Source organism: Uloborus diversus, chromosome 9, assembly GCF_026930045.1.
Source record: "Uloborus diversus isolate 005 chromosome 9, Udiv.v.3.1, whole genome shotgun sequence".
NCBI lineage: Eukaryota > Metazoa > Arthropoda > Arachnida > Araneae > Uloboridae > Uloborus > Uloborus diversus.
In genome coordinates, this window is record NC_072739.1 from 145,557,538 (window position 1) to 145,576,348 (window position 18,811).

Genomic DNA, 18,811 nt, shown 5'->3' on the forward strand with positions numbered 1-18,811 from the left:
TACATTCACATACAAAAGTTTTTACTTCATCCAAAATGTGTGATGTCACACATTTCTTCTTGGTAGCCCTTTCCTCTTCCCTGTCGGTCACAATTTCCAGAACACCTCCTATCTTAAAGCGTGACATCCATTTATGAACGACCCTTAAGTTTTGTCACTTCAGGCGTGATAAAATTTAAAGGAATCATGCTACAGTTGCTAAGATCCTATGCAGTTCAATTGTTTTCATTCATTATTTTGTCTTTTCAGGTATTCCCTACCAACTTAGCCGTTCACCATGTTTGTATTCAGTTCTCAGTTCCGTCAAAAGATGATGGTGGTAGTCAGCAAATTAATCAGGACGAAAGATCCCGACCTGGCTGACCCCGTTGACCCTAAAGCAGCTAAAGCAACACAACTAAAGGTAAGAATTTTTCTTTCCTGTTTAGTTTTGATAACGAATACTACAGGGTATCCGAGAAAGATCCGTACAACTTCAAAAAATTATTGAAAAAGAAACAATAGGGTTACAGCGAAACTAATTAGTACATTAGATAGAATAACTCAAAAAGTGTTTTCTGCAGGATGTTTCTGACCATATATGGCGCTACATGTCACGCAAAGGAATATTAAAGCATTTTAGGTATTTCAATAGCGGATCGCGTGAAGAAAGCTCAATGTGTTGCGTGGTTTATCGAAACAAAATCCAATAAGCAAACACACTGGAACAAAATATCCAAAGAGCTGTAGCTACTGTTGATGTTAGGATGCTGAAACTGTAGTGGATGGTATTGGATTATCGTCTTGATATTGTTCGTGCTACGAAAGGGTCTGTCTCATAACTTCAGTTATAGGAAAAAAACTTTTTGAGTTATTCTATCTAATGTACTAATTAGTTTCGCTGTAACCCTGTTTCTTTTTCAATAAATTTTTTAAGTTGTACGAATCTTTCACGGCTACCCTGTATTTTCAATTCTCATCTATTGTCCCGGGTTTGGATTTAATGTAATTGTTTTTGCATGATTTCTCAATAGTCACTCTGCTTCATACACTTCTACCATTGCGTCTTAAATGTTATATTTTGCTTTAACTTTTTTGATCCCATCGTTATCTCAACCACCAAATTTTTCTTACGGCCTTTACCTTAACCTGATTTGCCCATACCTAATCCCTGCTAGATCCTATATCTCGTCAAAGGTTTGGGTTGTAAAGTAGGCAAGCGGACCGGGTCACAGCGGGGCGAACTTATAGTAATTTTGGACAATTGGGCGGAAAATTAAACCATTTAGTACTGCGTTTTTACTGTTGTATTGATAAACTTAGAACATATTTCCACTACATTTACTAGTTTTTAGCCTACTTTCTTAGTAAAAGTCAGAGAAAGAAGAAAAAAGCATGAAAGAAGGCTTAATGCGTCTTAAAAATATTACAAAAAACAAAAAAAAAAGATCAAAAAGAAAAAAAATAAATAAATAAATAACTATCGAAAAATTAAAATTGGAAAGTAGGGCATTGATATGGGGGAAATTGTCTGTCGGTCTGTCTGTCTGCCCCCCTCCCCCCCTCCTAATAACTTTTAAGTGAATAGTCCGATCCGAACATTTTTTTTTCCGAAAGATCTCGGTGAGGACACCTCATTCCTACATTTCACTTTTTGATTTGAACTATTTTATGTTCAATTTTGAACAGTACAAAAAAAAACTTAACATTAGCGCCTACGGGGAAATTCAAGGCAATTCTGAACTGTGAGCAGAATTTGCTTCAAACAAACTTTGTAGGAAAAAGCTTTTGATGAAAAACTTGTATATAAAATTTCTCTTTGATTTGAAAAATTTTCCGTTCGATTTTGAACAGTTCAAATCCTTTAACATTAGCGCCTACGGGGAAACTGAAAGTCAATGTAGATTCTGTACTTGAAGGCGGATTTTCCTAAACAAATTTTGTTGGAAATAGCTCTTGACGACAAACTCCAGACTCCGATTCCGAGAATTTAGGGGCACCTGACTCCAACTCCGACCCCTGTGCCCGACAATTAGTCGGCCCCAAAATTCAGCCATTATTATTAATCGGTGTACACATTCCATTTCACGGATTATCTGGCGAAACCCCCTAGGAATTTCTGAACATCAAAGTATCTCAATTAAAAATTTTTACGAAGATCTGACGTAAACTGGATCTGTATGAGGAACATACACTCACACATACACACACATACATCCATTTATATGCACAGATATAAATAACTGTTTGATTTGAGTCAAAGTCACTTTTGCTTATTGTTATCTTTTCTGAAATGAAATTATACATCGCTTTCAGTATATCTATTTCGCATCTACAAAAAAGAAGGAACTGTACTTTTTATACAAGCTATCTCTAAAAACATCATAACTAAAAGTAACATTTGAGATTTTTTAAATATTCAAAGAAAAATTATCATTAATGATCATACTAAGAATTTTGCTGCCACTTACGGCTTAAGCTATGTTTTTTCTTATAAAATGGGTTCGTAAATTTGTAAAATGCACTTTTTTCGATGAAAACTTAAAAACGCATGCCCTTTATCCAGTAGCTTTTCCGTAAAAATATTAGGAGATAAAAAACCATGAAAACGCATATCACTGATGGATACATTAATAATGCTCCACCGTAATTACGTTATCATCGAATAATAAATTGAGGTGGTAAAAGCGTTGATTAAAACGCGGATATTAAACACAGAAAAAATCGATGCGAACGATACTCCGTGTACATTATTGTTAATTTTTAACGTGAATGAACAGTTATGGCAAAGGTCATTAATGCTAAATATGTTCTAGAATGATACGAAGACAAGCATGTTCAGCTAAAATGCTATGACAGCTTCGTTCCAAAACTTCCCAAGATGTCAGCCATTTTTACTTCCTTTTACAAAAAAGGAAGTATTGTATTATTCGCGAAAAAATTTTCACTCAAAAATCTGCCTTAATTTCCATTTTGCTCGCCCCAGAATGAATGTTGAGTTTATTTTTCAACTCGACCAAACGTGGATACATGCCTAGGAACGTACAGGCACCCGAAATATCCATTTTGACGATCCCCGAGTTAATTACAACGAGTTTTCTCGTGACGTCTGTATGTACGTATGTATGTGCGTATGTGTGTATGTATGTCGCATAACTCAAGAAAGGAATGTCCTAGAAAGGTGAAATTTGGTACTTAGACTCCTAGTGGGGTCTAGTTGTGCACCTCCCTTTTTGGTTGCATTTGGATGCTCCAAAGGGGTTTTTTTGCCCCTTTTTGGGAAGAAATCATTGTTAATTTCGATGTAAACTCAAGTGGTGTTATAATTTGGCGGACACTCGGCAATATATCGCCAATCTTTTGGTCGCCAAGTTTTGCCGCCAACTTGGCGACAAATTTGGCGATTTTTATTTATTTATTTATTTATTTATTTATAATCTGGTTTCAATTTGGTCACTTTTGGTGATATTTAAAGAGAAAACTATTGAATTACATTAAAACTGACAATAATGAGAAAATGGCATTAAAGTGGAGTAAAAGGAAGTCATGTGATGCACACATCAGCTCGTTTCATACATTGTAAAGCAATATTAGCATCAGAATGAGTTAGAAAATACATATTATTCTATTTTTTGCAAGCTCATTTTTACTTCATTCTCTATCTGAAATATATAAAACAAAATATAGGGTTCACTCTATTTTCAATTTTATTGCATTTAACGTTTAAAAGAATGCTGAATTTAATATGACTTTTTTTTTTCAAAAATGTTGATACGTATGGGAATATTTTTTTTTTATTTTTTTTATTTTATTTTTTTGCAACTCGAGTACACTCAGGTCTTGTAAGAGGGATAAAAGAGCGCGCGTTACATCCTTTGCAGGCGCCAGAAAAAAAGTTTTTCCTCTCTCCTGTAAATTTGCGATTATGTGACTTACATCCTTCTGGCTCTGAGGTATAGATTTGTAATTCCATTAAACTCCTAGGTACATATGCCTAGGGCCCAAAATTCATACTTTGCCTAAAAAAAGGTCTGACATTATACACATTATACCTAGACATTCTGTAAAATGCCGACGCTTCATATTTTGCCGACAACATATTTAAGACAAAAGCTGTGTGATGCTTAAAAATACTGAATCTGTTAGGTTAATAACTAAAGGCAGAAGGTTCTTCTGCCTTTATATAGAAGTTTAGTTAGGACCCCATTTGGAGTATGGTGTTCAGTTTTGGTCGCCTTATTTGAGGTAAGATATTTGTGTATTGGAAAGGGTTCAAAGAAGGGTAACTAGACTAGCAAGGGGACTTTCAGACTTAGATTATGATGTTAGACTTAATAAGCTTAATATGTATAGCCTGGAGCAAAGGAGGATCCGAGGGGACATGATTCAGTTGTTTAAGGGGGTCCGGGACACATTTTTAAAATTTTTTTACTATATACTTTAGAGTTTCGGATTTTTTTACACTGATTCACCATCTAATTAATAAGCAAAATTACAACATAAATATGAAAAAAGAAATTTTCATTTAAGTTTAATTTGTTTTTTTGTTTTTTTAAAAATGGGGTTGCTTTAAATTGCTATAACTCAAAATATTGTTGGTCAATTTTCAATTTTTTTTTCAAAAAAGTATGCAGAAATATCTAAGCTTTAATTTTTATTCGGCGATTTTAAAAATATTGATTCAATAAAAATATTAGAAAAAAAATTTCGAAAAATTCGAAGATACTTTTTTTTTTAAATCATATTTTTTGCAGTAAACGTTTTTTAAAAAATCGCCGAATAAAAATTAAAGTAAACTGTTTGAAAAAGACATGCTCCAAATTTCATTACTTTATCTTCATTGGTTCCTGACTTATAAGAGTTTGAATGCAAGAAATCGAGAAAAATTGCATCATGGAGAAAAACGCGTTTAAAGTTTTAAAGTTAAATACACATTAGTTAGGTGCGGGCAACAAAACGAATTGTATCTTTTGTTATAATAAAGATAGAAACACGATTCAAACGTCCTTTTAAGTAGAAAAATCGGAGTAATTTTCTTTAATCACAGAAAAAAATTGCAAAATTTGACGATTTTTGTATCCCGGACCCCCTTAAATTTATTAAAATAAATGATGTTAATGGATTAAATTTTTGCACCGAAAGCACGACGAGGGGGCATTGTTTTAAACTATTCAAGTCTCAGGCTAACCTGGAAATAAGGAAAAACTACTATTTTAGTAGGGTTGTGGGCACTTGGAACAGCTTACCGGAAGAGGTGGTAATGAGCAAGGGGGTGGATAGCTTTAAGAGGGCCATTGATCTTCATAGGGGATTAATACATCGACTAGGACCAGCCTAGCTGGGCCAAGAGCCTGTTGCTGGTCGTCACATTTGTAATTGTAACTGATTGTCAAAAACCTGTGAAAAAATATCTTAAAACATTTTCAAAAATATAGAAATATTTATTTTCAAACTATCTTGGCTCTGTTGAAATTATGAAGATGGAAAAATTTCGTTTTCCCTTCACAAAACTTAAACATACAAAATGACTTGAATACGGACAGAAATTCTGAGTGATTTTTTCTCTTAATATTGAATTGATCTCTTGCATACATATATACTGAAATAAAATGACACTGAAATATAATTTTTAATGTATAAAGTATACTACTAAATATAATAAAGTATTCAAATTTTACTAAGAGCAATATTTGAGCGAATTTGTACAAGATCTTTTTGAGATCTAAATCGATACAATATTATTACTTTGATCTTCAATTAAATTTGCTTCACAAAACTATATCACACAAATGTGTTTCGGCCATCTCCTATACAATTTAACAATTAAGCAGCATAATAAAAAATAGAAATAAAAAGTACGTCGATGAAAATTAAAACAGCAACTTGTCCAAACTTTTGCCCAGAACAATGCTAACAATCTTAGGTCAATTCCTGAAGATGCCTTAATTCAATCAGATCACTCATCTTTTCAATACAGAAAGTTTTATTTAAAACTTCCCCGCACAGCTTTGCCCGTAATAGAAAAATTAAAAGCTCTTTTGGTTCGCCTGTACATTTACAAATAATGTACGGTGAATTTTCTCGCCAATTGGCTTGTACCCATGTTACGGTTCCACGTTATGATAATTTAATAATTTACTGGTCCATCTTACGATAATTTTGTTCTTAAAATTCGAATAGAAAAAGAACCACATCAAATTTTTGAAAAGTCGCTTCGAGGTGCACACCCCCATGCTACAAACTAACTTTGTGCCAAATTTCATGAAAATCGGCCGAACGGTCTAGGCGCTATGCGCGTCACAGAGATCCTGACAGACAGAGAGAGATCCGGACAGAGACTTTCAACTTTATTATTAGTAAAGAAAAAAATTCATATATTCTCTCTATCTTTATATTATTCAAAAATTTGACTATCTTTGAGGTCCTATGAATATTTATGGATTTCTATTTCGGGCCAAGATTTCAAATTGCATAAAATCCCAGCTCTTCAGGGAGGTTATTTGCGTTTGGAAACTTTCCAAGCCATGCTTTTACGACTTGGAAAATTTAGCGAAATTGATGGATGGCTTCCTCAAACATGAGCAGTCGGCGAATATTGGAACTGAAAGGGCGCTTAAATGACAGCGTTTATAGATTGGTTTAATGTATCAGAATAACATTTATTCGAATGGTCTAAAAAATGTAGTTATTTCAGGACTACTGTTAACATACCCTGCAGTGACGTAGCTTGAAAATATTTTACTCGCCTTTCTACGATAAAGATACTCTGCCGTGGGCGGGTAAACGGCAGTATCTGCAGAAATGAATTTTCGAGATTATTTGAAAAAACGCGTTTTCGCTTCAATAATAACAATAGAGGAATGTTGGAATTAGACGGGTTTTGTTTTAAAGCTGTTTTTCAGCAGAAACCAAATAAGCAAGATTGTACAATAAAGCTAACGTACAATTAATGACAAAAATGCAAAAAATAAATAAATGAGAAAAGAAAAATGTGCAGTTACTGCCCTTTTTACTTCCTTTTACAAAAAAAGAAGTATTGTATTCGCGAAAAAAATTTCACTCAAAAATCAGCCTTAATTTCCATTTTTCTCTCTTCCGAATAAATGTTGAGTTTTTTTTTTTTTTTTTTTTTGACCCGACCACACGAGGATATATGACTAGGAACCTACACCCACCCGAAATATCCATTTTGACGACCCCCGAGTTATTTACAACGAATTTCCTCGTGACGTCCGTATGTACGTACGTATGTGCGTATGTGTGTATGTATCTCGCATAACTCAAAAAAGGTATGTCCTAGAAAGTTGAAATTTGGTACCTAGATTCCTAGTGGGGCCTAGTTGTGCACCTTCCCTTTTGGTTGCATTCGGATGTTCCTAAGGGGGTCTTTTGCCCTTTTTTTGGGGGAAATCATCGTTAATTTTGTTGTAAACTCACGTGGTGTTATAATTTGTCGGACACTTGGCGATGTATCGCCAGTCTTTTGGTAGCCGAATTTTGTCGCCAACTTGATGACAAATTTAGCTTTTTTTTCTTAAATTTAGTTTAATTTGGCGACTGTTGGTGATATTTAGAGAGCAAACTATTGAATCACATTAAAATTGCCAATAATGGGGAAATGACATTAAATTGGAGTAAAAGGAAGTCATGCGATGCATACATCAGCTCGTTTGCCTACTAATGTCAGCATTTTGGTAAGGGTGCGTTGTAATGCTTCCAGATGAAAAGGAGATTGTACTGCCGTAGAAAGGTAATGTGCAGTACATGCTTTTTTTTTTTTTTTTGCAGTTTTGCCATATATTGTACTCGAGATTTATTGTACAAGCTTGCTCATTTGGTTTCCGATGAAAATAAAACCACGCAAAAAAACGTCAAATTAACATTTCCCTATTGCTAGTATGGAAATAAAAACGCGTTTCTTCAAATATCTCAAAAACTCATTTCTGCAGATACTGCGCTTTATCTTCCCAAGGCAGCCATACCATTAAGATTTCTTTAAACTCTAAAAATTATCCAACTGGAGCATTGTATCAATACTTTGTCGAATTATTCTGGACATTTTAACTCTGACTCTTCTATACTATCTACGTATAACTGAATGGTATGTCATTGATAAGAATCTACAAGTCATGATACATAGGGGAGGGTGGCCCAAAGCGGGCAGGTTTTCGAAGAATGCTCGAAAGTTGTAGTTTTTGCAACAATTTTTGTCGCAACAATTTCAGTTTTATTTCCTACCAGGGTTCTTGAACTTCTAAACAAAAAGGGATTTTTGTATTATTTCAAACCTAATATTTATTTATTATAAAACTTTAGAAACATCTGAAAAATCCGCTTTGCCCTACCAGGGAGCCCAAAGCGGGTAAGTTTAACTAGTTGTGATTTGGTACATTTGCCAATCAAATATGAAGTTATAAATGATTCAAATAATTTGCTAGCTACCTGCCGTTATTAAAAATATGTATAAAACAGTTGTATTTATCCAATTTAAAGTCAGCACATTTGTTTATAAAACATAAATAAATAACTGATTAAAGTAATAGACAAATTAATTGCCATCCTAAAAAATAACTTTTTAAAGCTATACTTATCTTATTGAAATAGAAGGTCTAAGTCAGCACACAAGTCAAGAAATTATATATAAATATATGATTACATCCTATACCCGCTTTGCCAGAAGGCGCGTTTTTTGTTTCAATACTCATAACCTTAAATTTAAAACAGAAGCAAACGAAATGACTCTCCTAGTTTGTATTTAGATAGTGTCAGAGTAACGTAATATTATTGACAGTAAAAAAAATAAGCTGGTCTTCGCCTAATTACAAGTTACAAAATTTCATTTATTTTTAGAAATGAATCTTTTTTTTTTTTTTTTACTTTAAGCTTGGTTGCGCCATGCCGCTTCACTGCTGCTTCGCTGGGACTGATTAAAACTCGGGGGTGTTTATGTAAACACGACCTACATATGCATCACCGCTTACACATCATGGAGGGGCCATGATGTGTAAGCGGACCTACCCGCTTGGGAAAACCTACCCGCTTTGGGCTATCCTACCCTATGTATGTATTTTAAATCTACATATAATATTCTCTAGTTTGGAAGAAAATACGGGTGTCCGAAAAGTCACACACAAGTTGACACATTGACACATTTAAAAAAATCATGGAAAAGCAACTAAGTGTCTTACGAATATGCGGTTTTCAACGCAAGACTTAACAGGTTCAACAATTTATGAAATCGAAAAAAAAAAAAAAAAAAAGAAAGAAAGAAAATTAATTTGAATTCTGAAATTTTGAATTCAAATTATGTTTTTCGCAATCACGAACTGAGACAGGACCCTACTCATTGGAGTTATTGTTTCTAGAAACGGCTCCTGCCCCCCCCCCCCCCAAGCCTGCCGCTCCTCCTGGGCGGTTACGTGTGCATAGTTGTGTGTGTGCGTAGACCTGTGTGTATGCACGTAGGCGTGTGTGAGTGTATGTGTGTGAAGTCGTGTGTGTGTATGTGTGTGAACGTGCGTGTGTGTAGGACATGGGCGCATTCCAACATGGAGAAGCGGGTAGCTCAAAACCGGAGCAGCTTCGCCGCGCCGCGCCGCCAGCAGAGGACGGTGGGCGGTGGTGCTGCAGAGGTTTGTGCTTCAAGTTGAAAAAGGCACGGACACCAAAAACGGTCAAATGAGAACAATAAGCAATCGTGATTGCTCAAAAAAATAAATAAATAAATAAATAAATAAAATGAAAAAGTGCAATTATAAGTATTCGTTGTATCGTAAAAAAAAAAAAAAAAAAAAAAAAAAAAAAACGCAGTGTGGAGTGTTTAATAATTGTATTACACAAAAAGTATTACTTTTTCAGTACCAGGGTTCAATGTGCGCACCATATGATTCTCGAATCACATTTAAACTTAATCAAGTTTCTCTTAAATCCAAACAGTTCACACATTGAACTTAAGTAATGAAAGGTATTGCTTTCTGTTTAATAAAATTATTATACATCGCACATAACATTTGTTTTTCTTACTATGACGATACAGCGATTACCGAAAATTGAACTTTTTTCTTCTTTTATTATTATTGTTATTATTATTATTATTATTCACGATGTTATAAAAAGTTCTTGAACCTATGAAGTGTTATGGCGCAAACCGCATATTCTACGACAATTTGAATGAATTTTATATGAATTTCGAAAATGTGTCGAGAACGCCATGTATAAAAATAGCAAAAGCGTGGATCTGTTAGTAAACGAAATGGTGCAAAAACATTCTGAACGAGTTTAATTCATAACTTTAACTTTTGATAACGCTTCCTATTTTATTCTTCGGGCGGAAGGAAGCCAAGAGTGTCAAATGAGTGCTAATTAGCACGAAACTGCAGTCCTCGGTTGGAATTGACCGAGCTGGCGGTGTATTTCATGTGTTTCTGCCTTAGCCCTGGCTGTAGGGCGGCAACTTACTGAATATAATAAAATCATTCTTCTATAAAAGCAATATTCAGCTTCAATCTCTCAGGCCACCTTTGCTATGGATATCTTCTTTTATTCAGAGATTTGTTTTTGCAGGCTACAGAGCATGAAGTAGCAACAAGGCCGTCCAAAGGGGGGGGGGGCGAGCGTTGAGTGTCCCAAGTTAAAGGAGGATCTCTAAGTTTTTGTTTGTTTGTTTCATTTTTTAAAGACAATACACTTTTCTTTTAATGTTTTATTTTTCAATGGATATATCTACACATCTATACCTTCTCCTTAAGTGATGTACTAAGTCTCTTTCTAAAAATAGAATACTTACAGGAAATACACCGCCAGCTCAGTCAGTTCCAGCCGAGGACTGCAGTTTCGTGCTTATTAGCACTCATCAGCCCGGCATACGATTGACTGAGCTGGAGGTAGAAAACCTCTTAAGGAACCTTCTACCTTCCACCTTTTCCACCTCAGTCACTCCTATGCCGGCTGATGAGTGCTAATAAGCAAGGAACTGCAGTCCTCGGCAGGAATTGACTGAGCTGGCGGTGTATTTCATGTATTTCTGCCTTAGCCCTGGCTATAGGGCGGCAACTTACTGAATAGAACACTTAGTTAGAACGGAAAACATATAATTCTCTATGTAACGACTCTCATCGACGTAGGTTGTGGCTTGTTACTTATTATGGCAAGAAGACCTCTCAAGAAACTGATACTCAATTCATGATATCTTAAAGAAAGAATGCTTTCTAGTATCAGAAAATACTCCCCCCCCCCTAAATACGCAAGAAAGCATATGATCAAAATACCACTAAAGCAATGACAGCTCTATCTAAAAGAGACATTTTAAATGCAAGAAACTGGCCGCGTTCACAGCACACTTTTCGACCCGGTAAATCCCCGCTCTGACTACGCAAAAAAAAAATTTTTTGAAAAAAAATAGTACCGACTTCAAAATTGCTCTAAAAAGTGAAAAATAATTTTATTCTTTAAACACCATCGATAATACTTTTAAACATAATTTTTGAAGTTGGCGCAAAAACAAAAAGTAAAATAAAGGGAAACCATGTTTCGTTCAGATTTTTTTCAGAAAATCATCCAAAGTTAGGAACGAAAAATTTATATCGTTACTCAAATATGCTGTTACCAATGCATAATGTATGTGGTAGTGAAGAAACTAGGCCTGGTTAAATTTATAGTTGTAGTTGAGTTATGTCTGAATGATCTTATCTATCGTTTTTGCGCCAACTTCAAAAATTATGTTTAAAGGTATTATCGATGGTGTTTAAAGAATAAAATTATTTTTCACTTTTTAGAGCAATTTTGAAGTCGGTTCTATTTTTTCTTTTTTTCAAAATTTTTTTATTTTATTCTTTTTAGTGTAAATGTAGATATTTCAGTAAAAATAAGAAGTTACCTAGTAAGAAGTTCGGCTCTATATCACTGTATTGCTTCAGAGAAGCCTTTATTCAAAATTATCATTACAATTACTCTTAATGTTACTGTTATATGGCCCCAAACTTTTATGACCATGGGTTTCATATCATTTTAATCATTTAATAGGAAAATTGCATAAAATTTACTGTTTTTTGCCCATAACTTTTTTTTCTAAAGAACAAATATGGTCAAACAAAGTAACGGGACCTAAGTTGAGCCATCCCCTATCCGTTAAAAAAGGAATCATCAAAATCGGTTCACTAGGTGAGACACGCTGTGAGTGGACAAAAAAAAAAAAAAAAAAAAAAAAAAAAACATACATACGGTATGAACTGATAACCGCCTCCTTTTTGAAGTCGGTGAAAAAACCGATTGAAAAATTCCCCGTTTCCACGTAAAAAGAGGTTCTCTCATTATACCAGAGAAAGCGGTTCTTACCCAGCATCCTTAGTGCCTAGTAGGCGAACTTGTTTCGCGTAAATCGTTATAGGTAAAAACACCACTTTCACTCCAGAAGCAAGCAGGTATAGAAAGATTCCACATATACCCCGCAAATAACCGGAATGCGGTGAAAAGCAGGTTTTTTCCGGGGTCGAAAGTGTCCATGGAAACGGCCCAGTACCAGATGATCAAGGAACATTAAACTGGAAAAGAAATAGATTAATGCCGTTGAAATTTGCTAACACTTTCAATAATGTTAATTAAATTTCAAATCCGAAGATTACTATTTTTAATGTTCTTGCGGTTTCCCCCAGTTTCACCGACATTTTAAGTTTCTCCTTCTTTAAACGTATCTAAAGATACGATTGAAACTGAAAAACATGGGGACGAGGAATTTCGTGCAGGCCAAACCGGGGGTGGGGTGGGGGGGGGGGGGGCAGTGACTGTTCTTGCACCGTTTTCGTACGGTGGTAGATTTTTTATGATTCTAATATGTTCACAAATGTCAATGAAATATCAATTTCGAGGTTCACGGTTTTGAATGAGCTTACCAAAATTCTGTACGGTAAAAGCTTTTTTCTTGTTCTAACAATTTCACAAATGTCAATAATCACAATTTGAAGGTTAGATTTTAATGATCTTGCAACAATTTTGTACGGTAAAAGTTTTTTTTTTTAGTTACGACACTCTTCAAACGTCAATTAAACCACAATTTTGAATCTTGCGTTTTTTAATGAGCGTGCATCAATTTTGTAAGGCGAAAGTTTTTGTCTCGTTCTAACATATCACAAAGGTCAACTAAATCAGTTTTGAGGTTTACAACAATTTCGTTCGATGAAAGCTATTTTTTTTTATAGTTCTAACACTTTTGCAAATGTCAATTAAATCACAATTCGGAAAGTAAGGTTTTAATGATCTTGTACCATTTTACTGAAATGAAAGCCTTAACAATTATATCACTTTCACAAATGTTAATCACATTTAAACTTCAAGATTTAGTTTTAAATGATGTAGCACCCTTCCAGCACAATTAAAGCTGTTTTACAGTTGTGTGTAAGTTGAGCATGGAATACAGTCAAAACACAGATTTCGAATACCTTCAGAGATAACTTGAAATGTGATCATAGAGTGTGACTTACCTTTACCAAAGTAACATTTTCTTCCTCTTGTTCTTTTCAGAAAGTACTGACTACAGTAGACTTGACATCCCTCGGCGTAGGTAGCTGTGTAGGTACCGGAATGTACTTAGTCGCCGGCATGGTTGCGCACAACAAAGCAGGACCCGCAGTTGTCATTTCTTTCATAGTGGCAGCAGTGGCTTCCCTCTTCTCAGGTAAGTTAACCGCTCAGATTCTCAGTAATGTTATCGATTCTCGAATGCACACATATTACAAAGGCTGATAAATCTTTTGAATTATTTCCTATATGCGCTCGAGGATGTACACTTATCAGTCAGAGGAGTTCAGAACTTAAATTTTTAAGAGGGCAAAAATTCTGAATTTGACGAATAGAACTCTAAATTTTGCCCAATAATGATAATTGTTCCTAATAAAACTCTAAATTTTGACGAATAATGATAATTTTACCTAATAGAATTCCAAATATCGCCGAAGGAAGATAATTTTGCCGAATAGAACTCCAAATTTTGCTGTATGATGATAATTTCGCGGAATCGCCAGACATAATTTGCCGAATAAGGAATTTTTTGGAAGGTTAGTTACCCCCGATCCCCATGACCTTCCTTGTGTGTGTGTGTGTATGTGTGCAACTATTGAATATATTTTCAAGACTCCCCCCTCCCCTCTTTTTTTTTTTTTTTTTTTTTTTTTGCTCGGTTTCTTGAGCAGTTGACAGAAAATTAAGAAAAATACTTTACTGTTACGGTACGACGGGGAAATAACACGGGTCAGATGAAGCCTATCTTTCAGTTTCTATTTTCAATTTGAAATCTAATATGCTTCAAAAATAAATTACGTACATGTGTGGTAGTTTTAAAAGAGAATCATCCCCCCCCCCCGCCCACCTCTCTGCGTATGATAAGTTCGTTTATTTTTGTAAAAATAAAAATTCAAAAGTTTTTTTTTTTTTTTTTGATACCTTTTTTTGAAGTACCTTCCATCTACGCAATTTCAAAAAAAAAAAAGAAAAAGAAACGAAGGAACGACGAGAATATTTTGACTTTTTTCCACTGGTTAGACGTGTTCATTAAGTGGGTCGCTGCTATTCTTTTCAGTTAGACTCATTCCCTCTATCTCACTTTTCCTTTCGATTTCGCATGTCACTAAAATGTTTTTCATCTAATATTCAAAATGCAAATTTTTTTTAACGATGCTATGAATTTTAGGAAACGAACTTGTGCTTGTGTTCATTTACTAAATTTTAAAAAATTGAAATGATAGGTGATAGTGAATGTAATATCTGAAAAATGGTTCAAAATTTATGTTAAACTATAATGTTTAGAAAAATGGAGTAATAAACTTATACTGCAGTGAAATCTTGGTGTGCCTACCGTCCCAAGGACGATGGCGTACCCCTCAATTTTCTAAGGAGTAAAATAACGAGATCCCCAATATTGAGATCAAAAACTATCTCAAAACCAATCCTTTTAAAACTCTAGTGCAGCAGTCGGCGCCATAAACCTCCCTCCCTCCCCCCTCCGCTATCGTGGACACCCATGGATATTCTTAAAGCGAAAAAAGAACGTTTCAACAAATTAAACGTCTATTTTTCATGACCTGTTTGCATTCTTTGGTTGAAGAAACTTTGTCTTGTCCAGAGCAAGTCTATCTCAATTATTAGTTTGTATTATTTGTAGAATGTAAAGCTGTGATAAGGGTCTTACCTATCGTAAATTTTTGGGAGAACGGAAATTCTCAAATTTTTAAATAATAAAATAGGGGTATGCTGCACATTTAAGCTTTCTAATAAAAAGATACATTTAGGCATTTAAAAAATATTGCAAATGTCTGAAAATTTTCCGAACTGTCAGGCAAAATATGCCGAATAAGGAATTTTTGGGAGGACACAGAGACCTCCATCGGTTCGCCCCTGGCTGTGATTATCATGGTGCTTGATATATATAAATTTTCAATAATTTCTTGAAACCGATTCATTCTTCAGTTTGATTCATCGCGCTACACAAACAATCCAATCCGGCAGTGGAAGCAAACGGTTCAGCAGCTACATCATGACCCGCTCTCTCTCTACAACAGCCGGATCGATATACGCTCGTTAATGTAGCAGAGGCAAAGCCGTACTGCGTGCTACTACAGGCCGGACAGTTCCTGGCGTGATGCCAGAAAGATTCAGCGTGGTCGGTCGCCACTTTGTTGCTTATTGATAAGAATTAGTGGTTCGCAATTTTATTTCAATTTCTTTTAGTGCTTGTCAGTTGGTTGGAAATATTTTTATGATTAAGATATCTAAAGACTGAGTTTGTATGCAAAGTTAAATAAACGAATTAATTGAGTAAGAATATCAGTTGCTCATTTTATTCCGAATAAACTTCATTGATTGAATTTTTTAAGAATGAAATCTTTAAATATAGACTAGAGAGCGATGAGAAGCTTGTAAGAGGATAGTAAATGCAGAGATGCTCACCAGAGGGAGTTCATGGCGCAAACTGCGGCATTGAAATTTTTAGGGAATTTAGAAATTTAGAGAATCTCTTTCTTCTTTCTCGTGGTGAGAGGTGGTCTCGTTATGTAGGGGTGCATCAACGTTCTAGGGGGGGGGGACCCTTAGTGAATGAGATGTTTCATATACGTGTGTGATTAAACTTCTAATAGCCTATGATAATTGTATCAACAAAATACACAAACTACCTAGAGCCTGGTTTACATAAATGGGGTACTTGAATTATTTTTAAACAGTGTACAATACTTAAAATACACCACCAGCTCAGTTATTCCAAATTTTAAGTATAGTAGGTGTATTTTAAGTATTTCTGCCTTAACTTATTACTAAAAGTGTGCAATAGTTTCGCTTCCTTTTTTGCGTAACAATGGTATAAGTGAAAATACAAACACTGGCTTCGAGTCTTGAAACTTTGTGAGAATACTGTAACTTAAAATCCAAAATAAAAAGGCTTTAACAGAAAAGTTTCAAAAATTAAACTTTGTGATAACGCTTTTTCAACAGTTTAGAATGATAAATAACTAGTTAAACAACAGTATAAAGCATTGTTGAGTAACTGAAAATTTAAAAATAATGAGACGGACAACAAATAATAAATTCTGTGTACAACAGTAAAGAATGTTTAAGTAATTTAAAAAAAAAGTGAAATTCTATCTTTTACTTACGCGTGAACTGCAAGAAAGAAATCTCACGAAAATAAGAGTATATTATGGTATAAAGTTTAACTTTTTAATGTATGTAGTAGTAGTGGTAGGAGTAGTTGAAAAACATCTTTTTAAATTAATTTAACCATCTCTGAAACTTGATTCATCTACTTGCTAAAGTGAGTAAAATAAGATAACTAAGACGAAAGGGCTGAAGAAGCCTTTTCTGTTCCCTACCCACGGAACATTATTCAGTATTCATTCCAGGGTTCGCCTTATCGTGCACTACAGGGTGATTATAGTTAAAGTTCCACTTTCAAAACGCTGTAAAAATAAAACCACTGATCAGAATGACGTCAAACTTCAACGGAATATTATCGAAGAAGGGGGGAACTTGATGGCAGAAGAAAAAAAAAATAGTTGGAATTTTTAGCAATAGATGGCATTGTAAGCATAATTTAATAGTGATCGACTACAAATGACAAATAAACCATAAAATATTACCTAAGGTGTAATCTATACGTTAAAACACCGTACTACTCAGCGTGCACGAGGTTACAGGTGTGATACTGTTAGTTAAGTAAGCCCATCCAACACGGCAAGGTCATATCACATCGGATGCGAAAAATCGTTTTTAATTGTCCTGAGGCCGAAAATCGCAAAAAAAGCATGAGTAAAAATCAAATCGGTCTTTAATTTTCGTGAGACTGGCACAAAAGATGTTCGATATGATGTACCCCGTTTTCTGTAACAAGTTGAAATCGAGAAACAGAATGTTCCACGACTGATTGAAGTGTTTCCGGGGTCACGTTTAGAGTGTTGCGCAATGCATGCCTTCAGCTCAGCAAAGTTTGCAATCGGAGCACTGAACACAGTAGCTCTCAGATAGCCCCATATCCAGAAGTCACACGGGTTAAGATCAGGTGATCGGGACGGCCAGGTCTTTCATTGAGACAGTCATAGTGAACTTTTCAGATGAGAAATAAGGAAAAAAACGTGTATTTGGCGTTTTTATATCAACTTCAAAGAGTCGTGCGCAGCACAGGTGTTTTGATTTTCATATTCTGATACTTGCAGCGCCAACTATTGCTAAAAATTCTAACAATTTATTTTTTTTCTGCCGTACGTTTTCCCCCTTCTTCGATAACATTCCGTTGAAATTTGAGGTCATTCTGACCAGTGGTTTTATTTTTACAGCGTTTTGAAAGTGGAACTTTAATTATAATCACCCAGTATTTGTGGTTAAACCAGTTGAAGGGGACCCTGAAAACAGCTATGATTTTTTGATCCATACCAGAAACCGAGCAGCACCCAAGGGACGTGTGTGGTTCTATTCATCCACGAACCTAATTTTTGGGAGGGCAGAAGTTCTGAATTTGCCGAATGGAACTCCAAATTTGGCCGAATGAGGATAATTTTACCGAATCGTCAGACAAAATTTGCCGAATAAGAAAGTTTTTGGAAGGTCACACTGACGCCTTAGGATTATCATACGGCTTTCACCGTATGGCACTGAGGCAAAAGTGCCGAGGAAAGTCCAATGCTGGTCGTTAACTCAGTTAAGAATTCATCTTTTCCCCTCGGTCTTCATGATCCAGATTAGATCCCCGAGCAACCCCTATTTCAGCAGCCCCTGAGGTATTGATTTGGAATGGGAATTTCGAGGACTTTGTGACCACGGCGGGATTTCATGTGAGCAAGTTAGTATTAGCGAACATGAGGCTGGTGAAGCATGAGAAATGTCACGTGAAACAGATGCAATCCTGAATTGACCACGGTTTACTAGATTCGAAAGTAGTTATATTCTATTGAAGCTGGTCATGAAAAAACCTCAGTTCTTGTATTTCTTCGGTGCACTCTAGTCTGGAGACTTTTGTTGCTTGAGCCTTAGACCAAGGACAGAGTTTAGGGTCTCATGTTAGATGCAGAACATATCACGACGAAGTTACAGAAACACTTCTGCGTGTCACAATGGTCACGGTCACAAAGTGACGATACTCAGAGGAGTTACGCTGTGATCAGGGCATGATGATCTCTGCGTTCAGCTGATTTGAGGCCGGGGACATTTTTCGGTAGGGATGCACCAAATAGCTAGTGTATGCAATCCATACACCAACATTGTAGGAAGATTGATAATATATTACTCATGCTTATACAGACGTGTCGTCTGCCCTGTTGTGCAATGTGCAATGAGAAGTGCTATCACGTGTACCTGG

The 18,811-nt window shown here is 35.4% G+C and overlaps 1 protein-coding gene across 1 annotated transcript in view; it reads left to right on the forward strand.

The window, feature by feature from the left end:
* The first annotated feature begins 277 nt into the window (after positions 1-277).
* Positions 278-18,811, forward strand: part of LOC129230549 (probable cationic amino acid transporter) — a 110,071-nt gene continuing 91,537 nt past the window's right edge. The window contains exons 1-2 of the mRNA XM_054864953.1: positions 278-403; positions 13,495-13,648. Of these exons, the coding sequence (XP_054720928.1) occupies positions 278-403; positions 13,495-13,648 (280 nt within the window). The remainder of the gene's footprint in view (positions 404-13,494; positions 13,649-18,811) is intronic.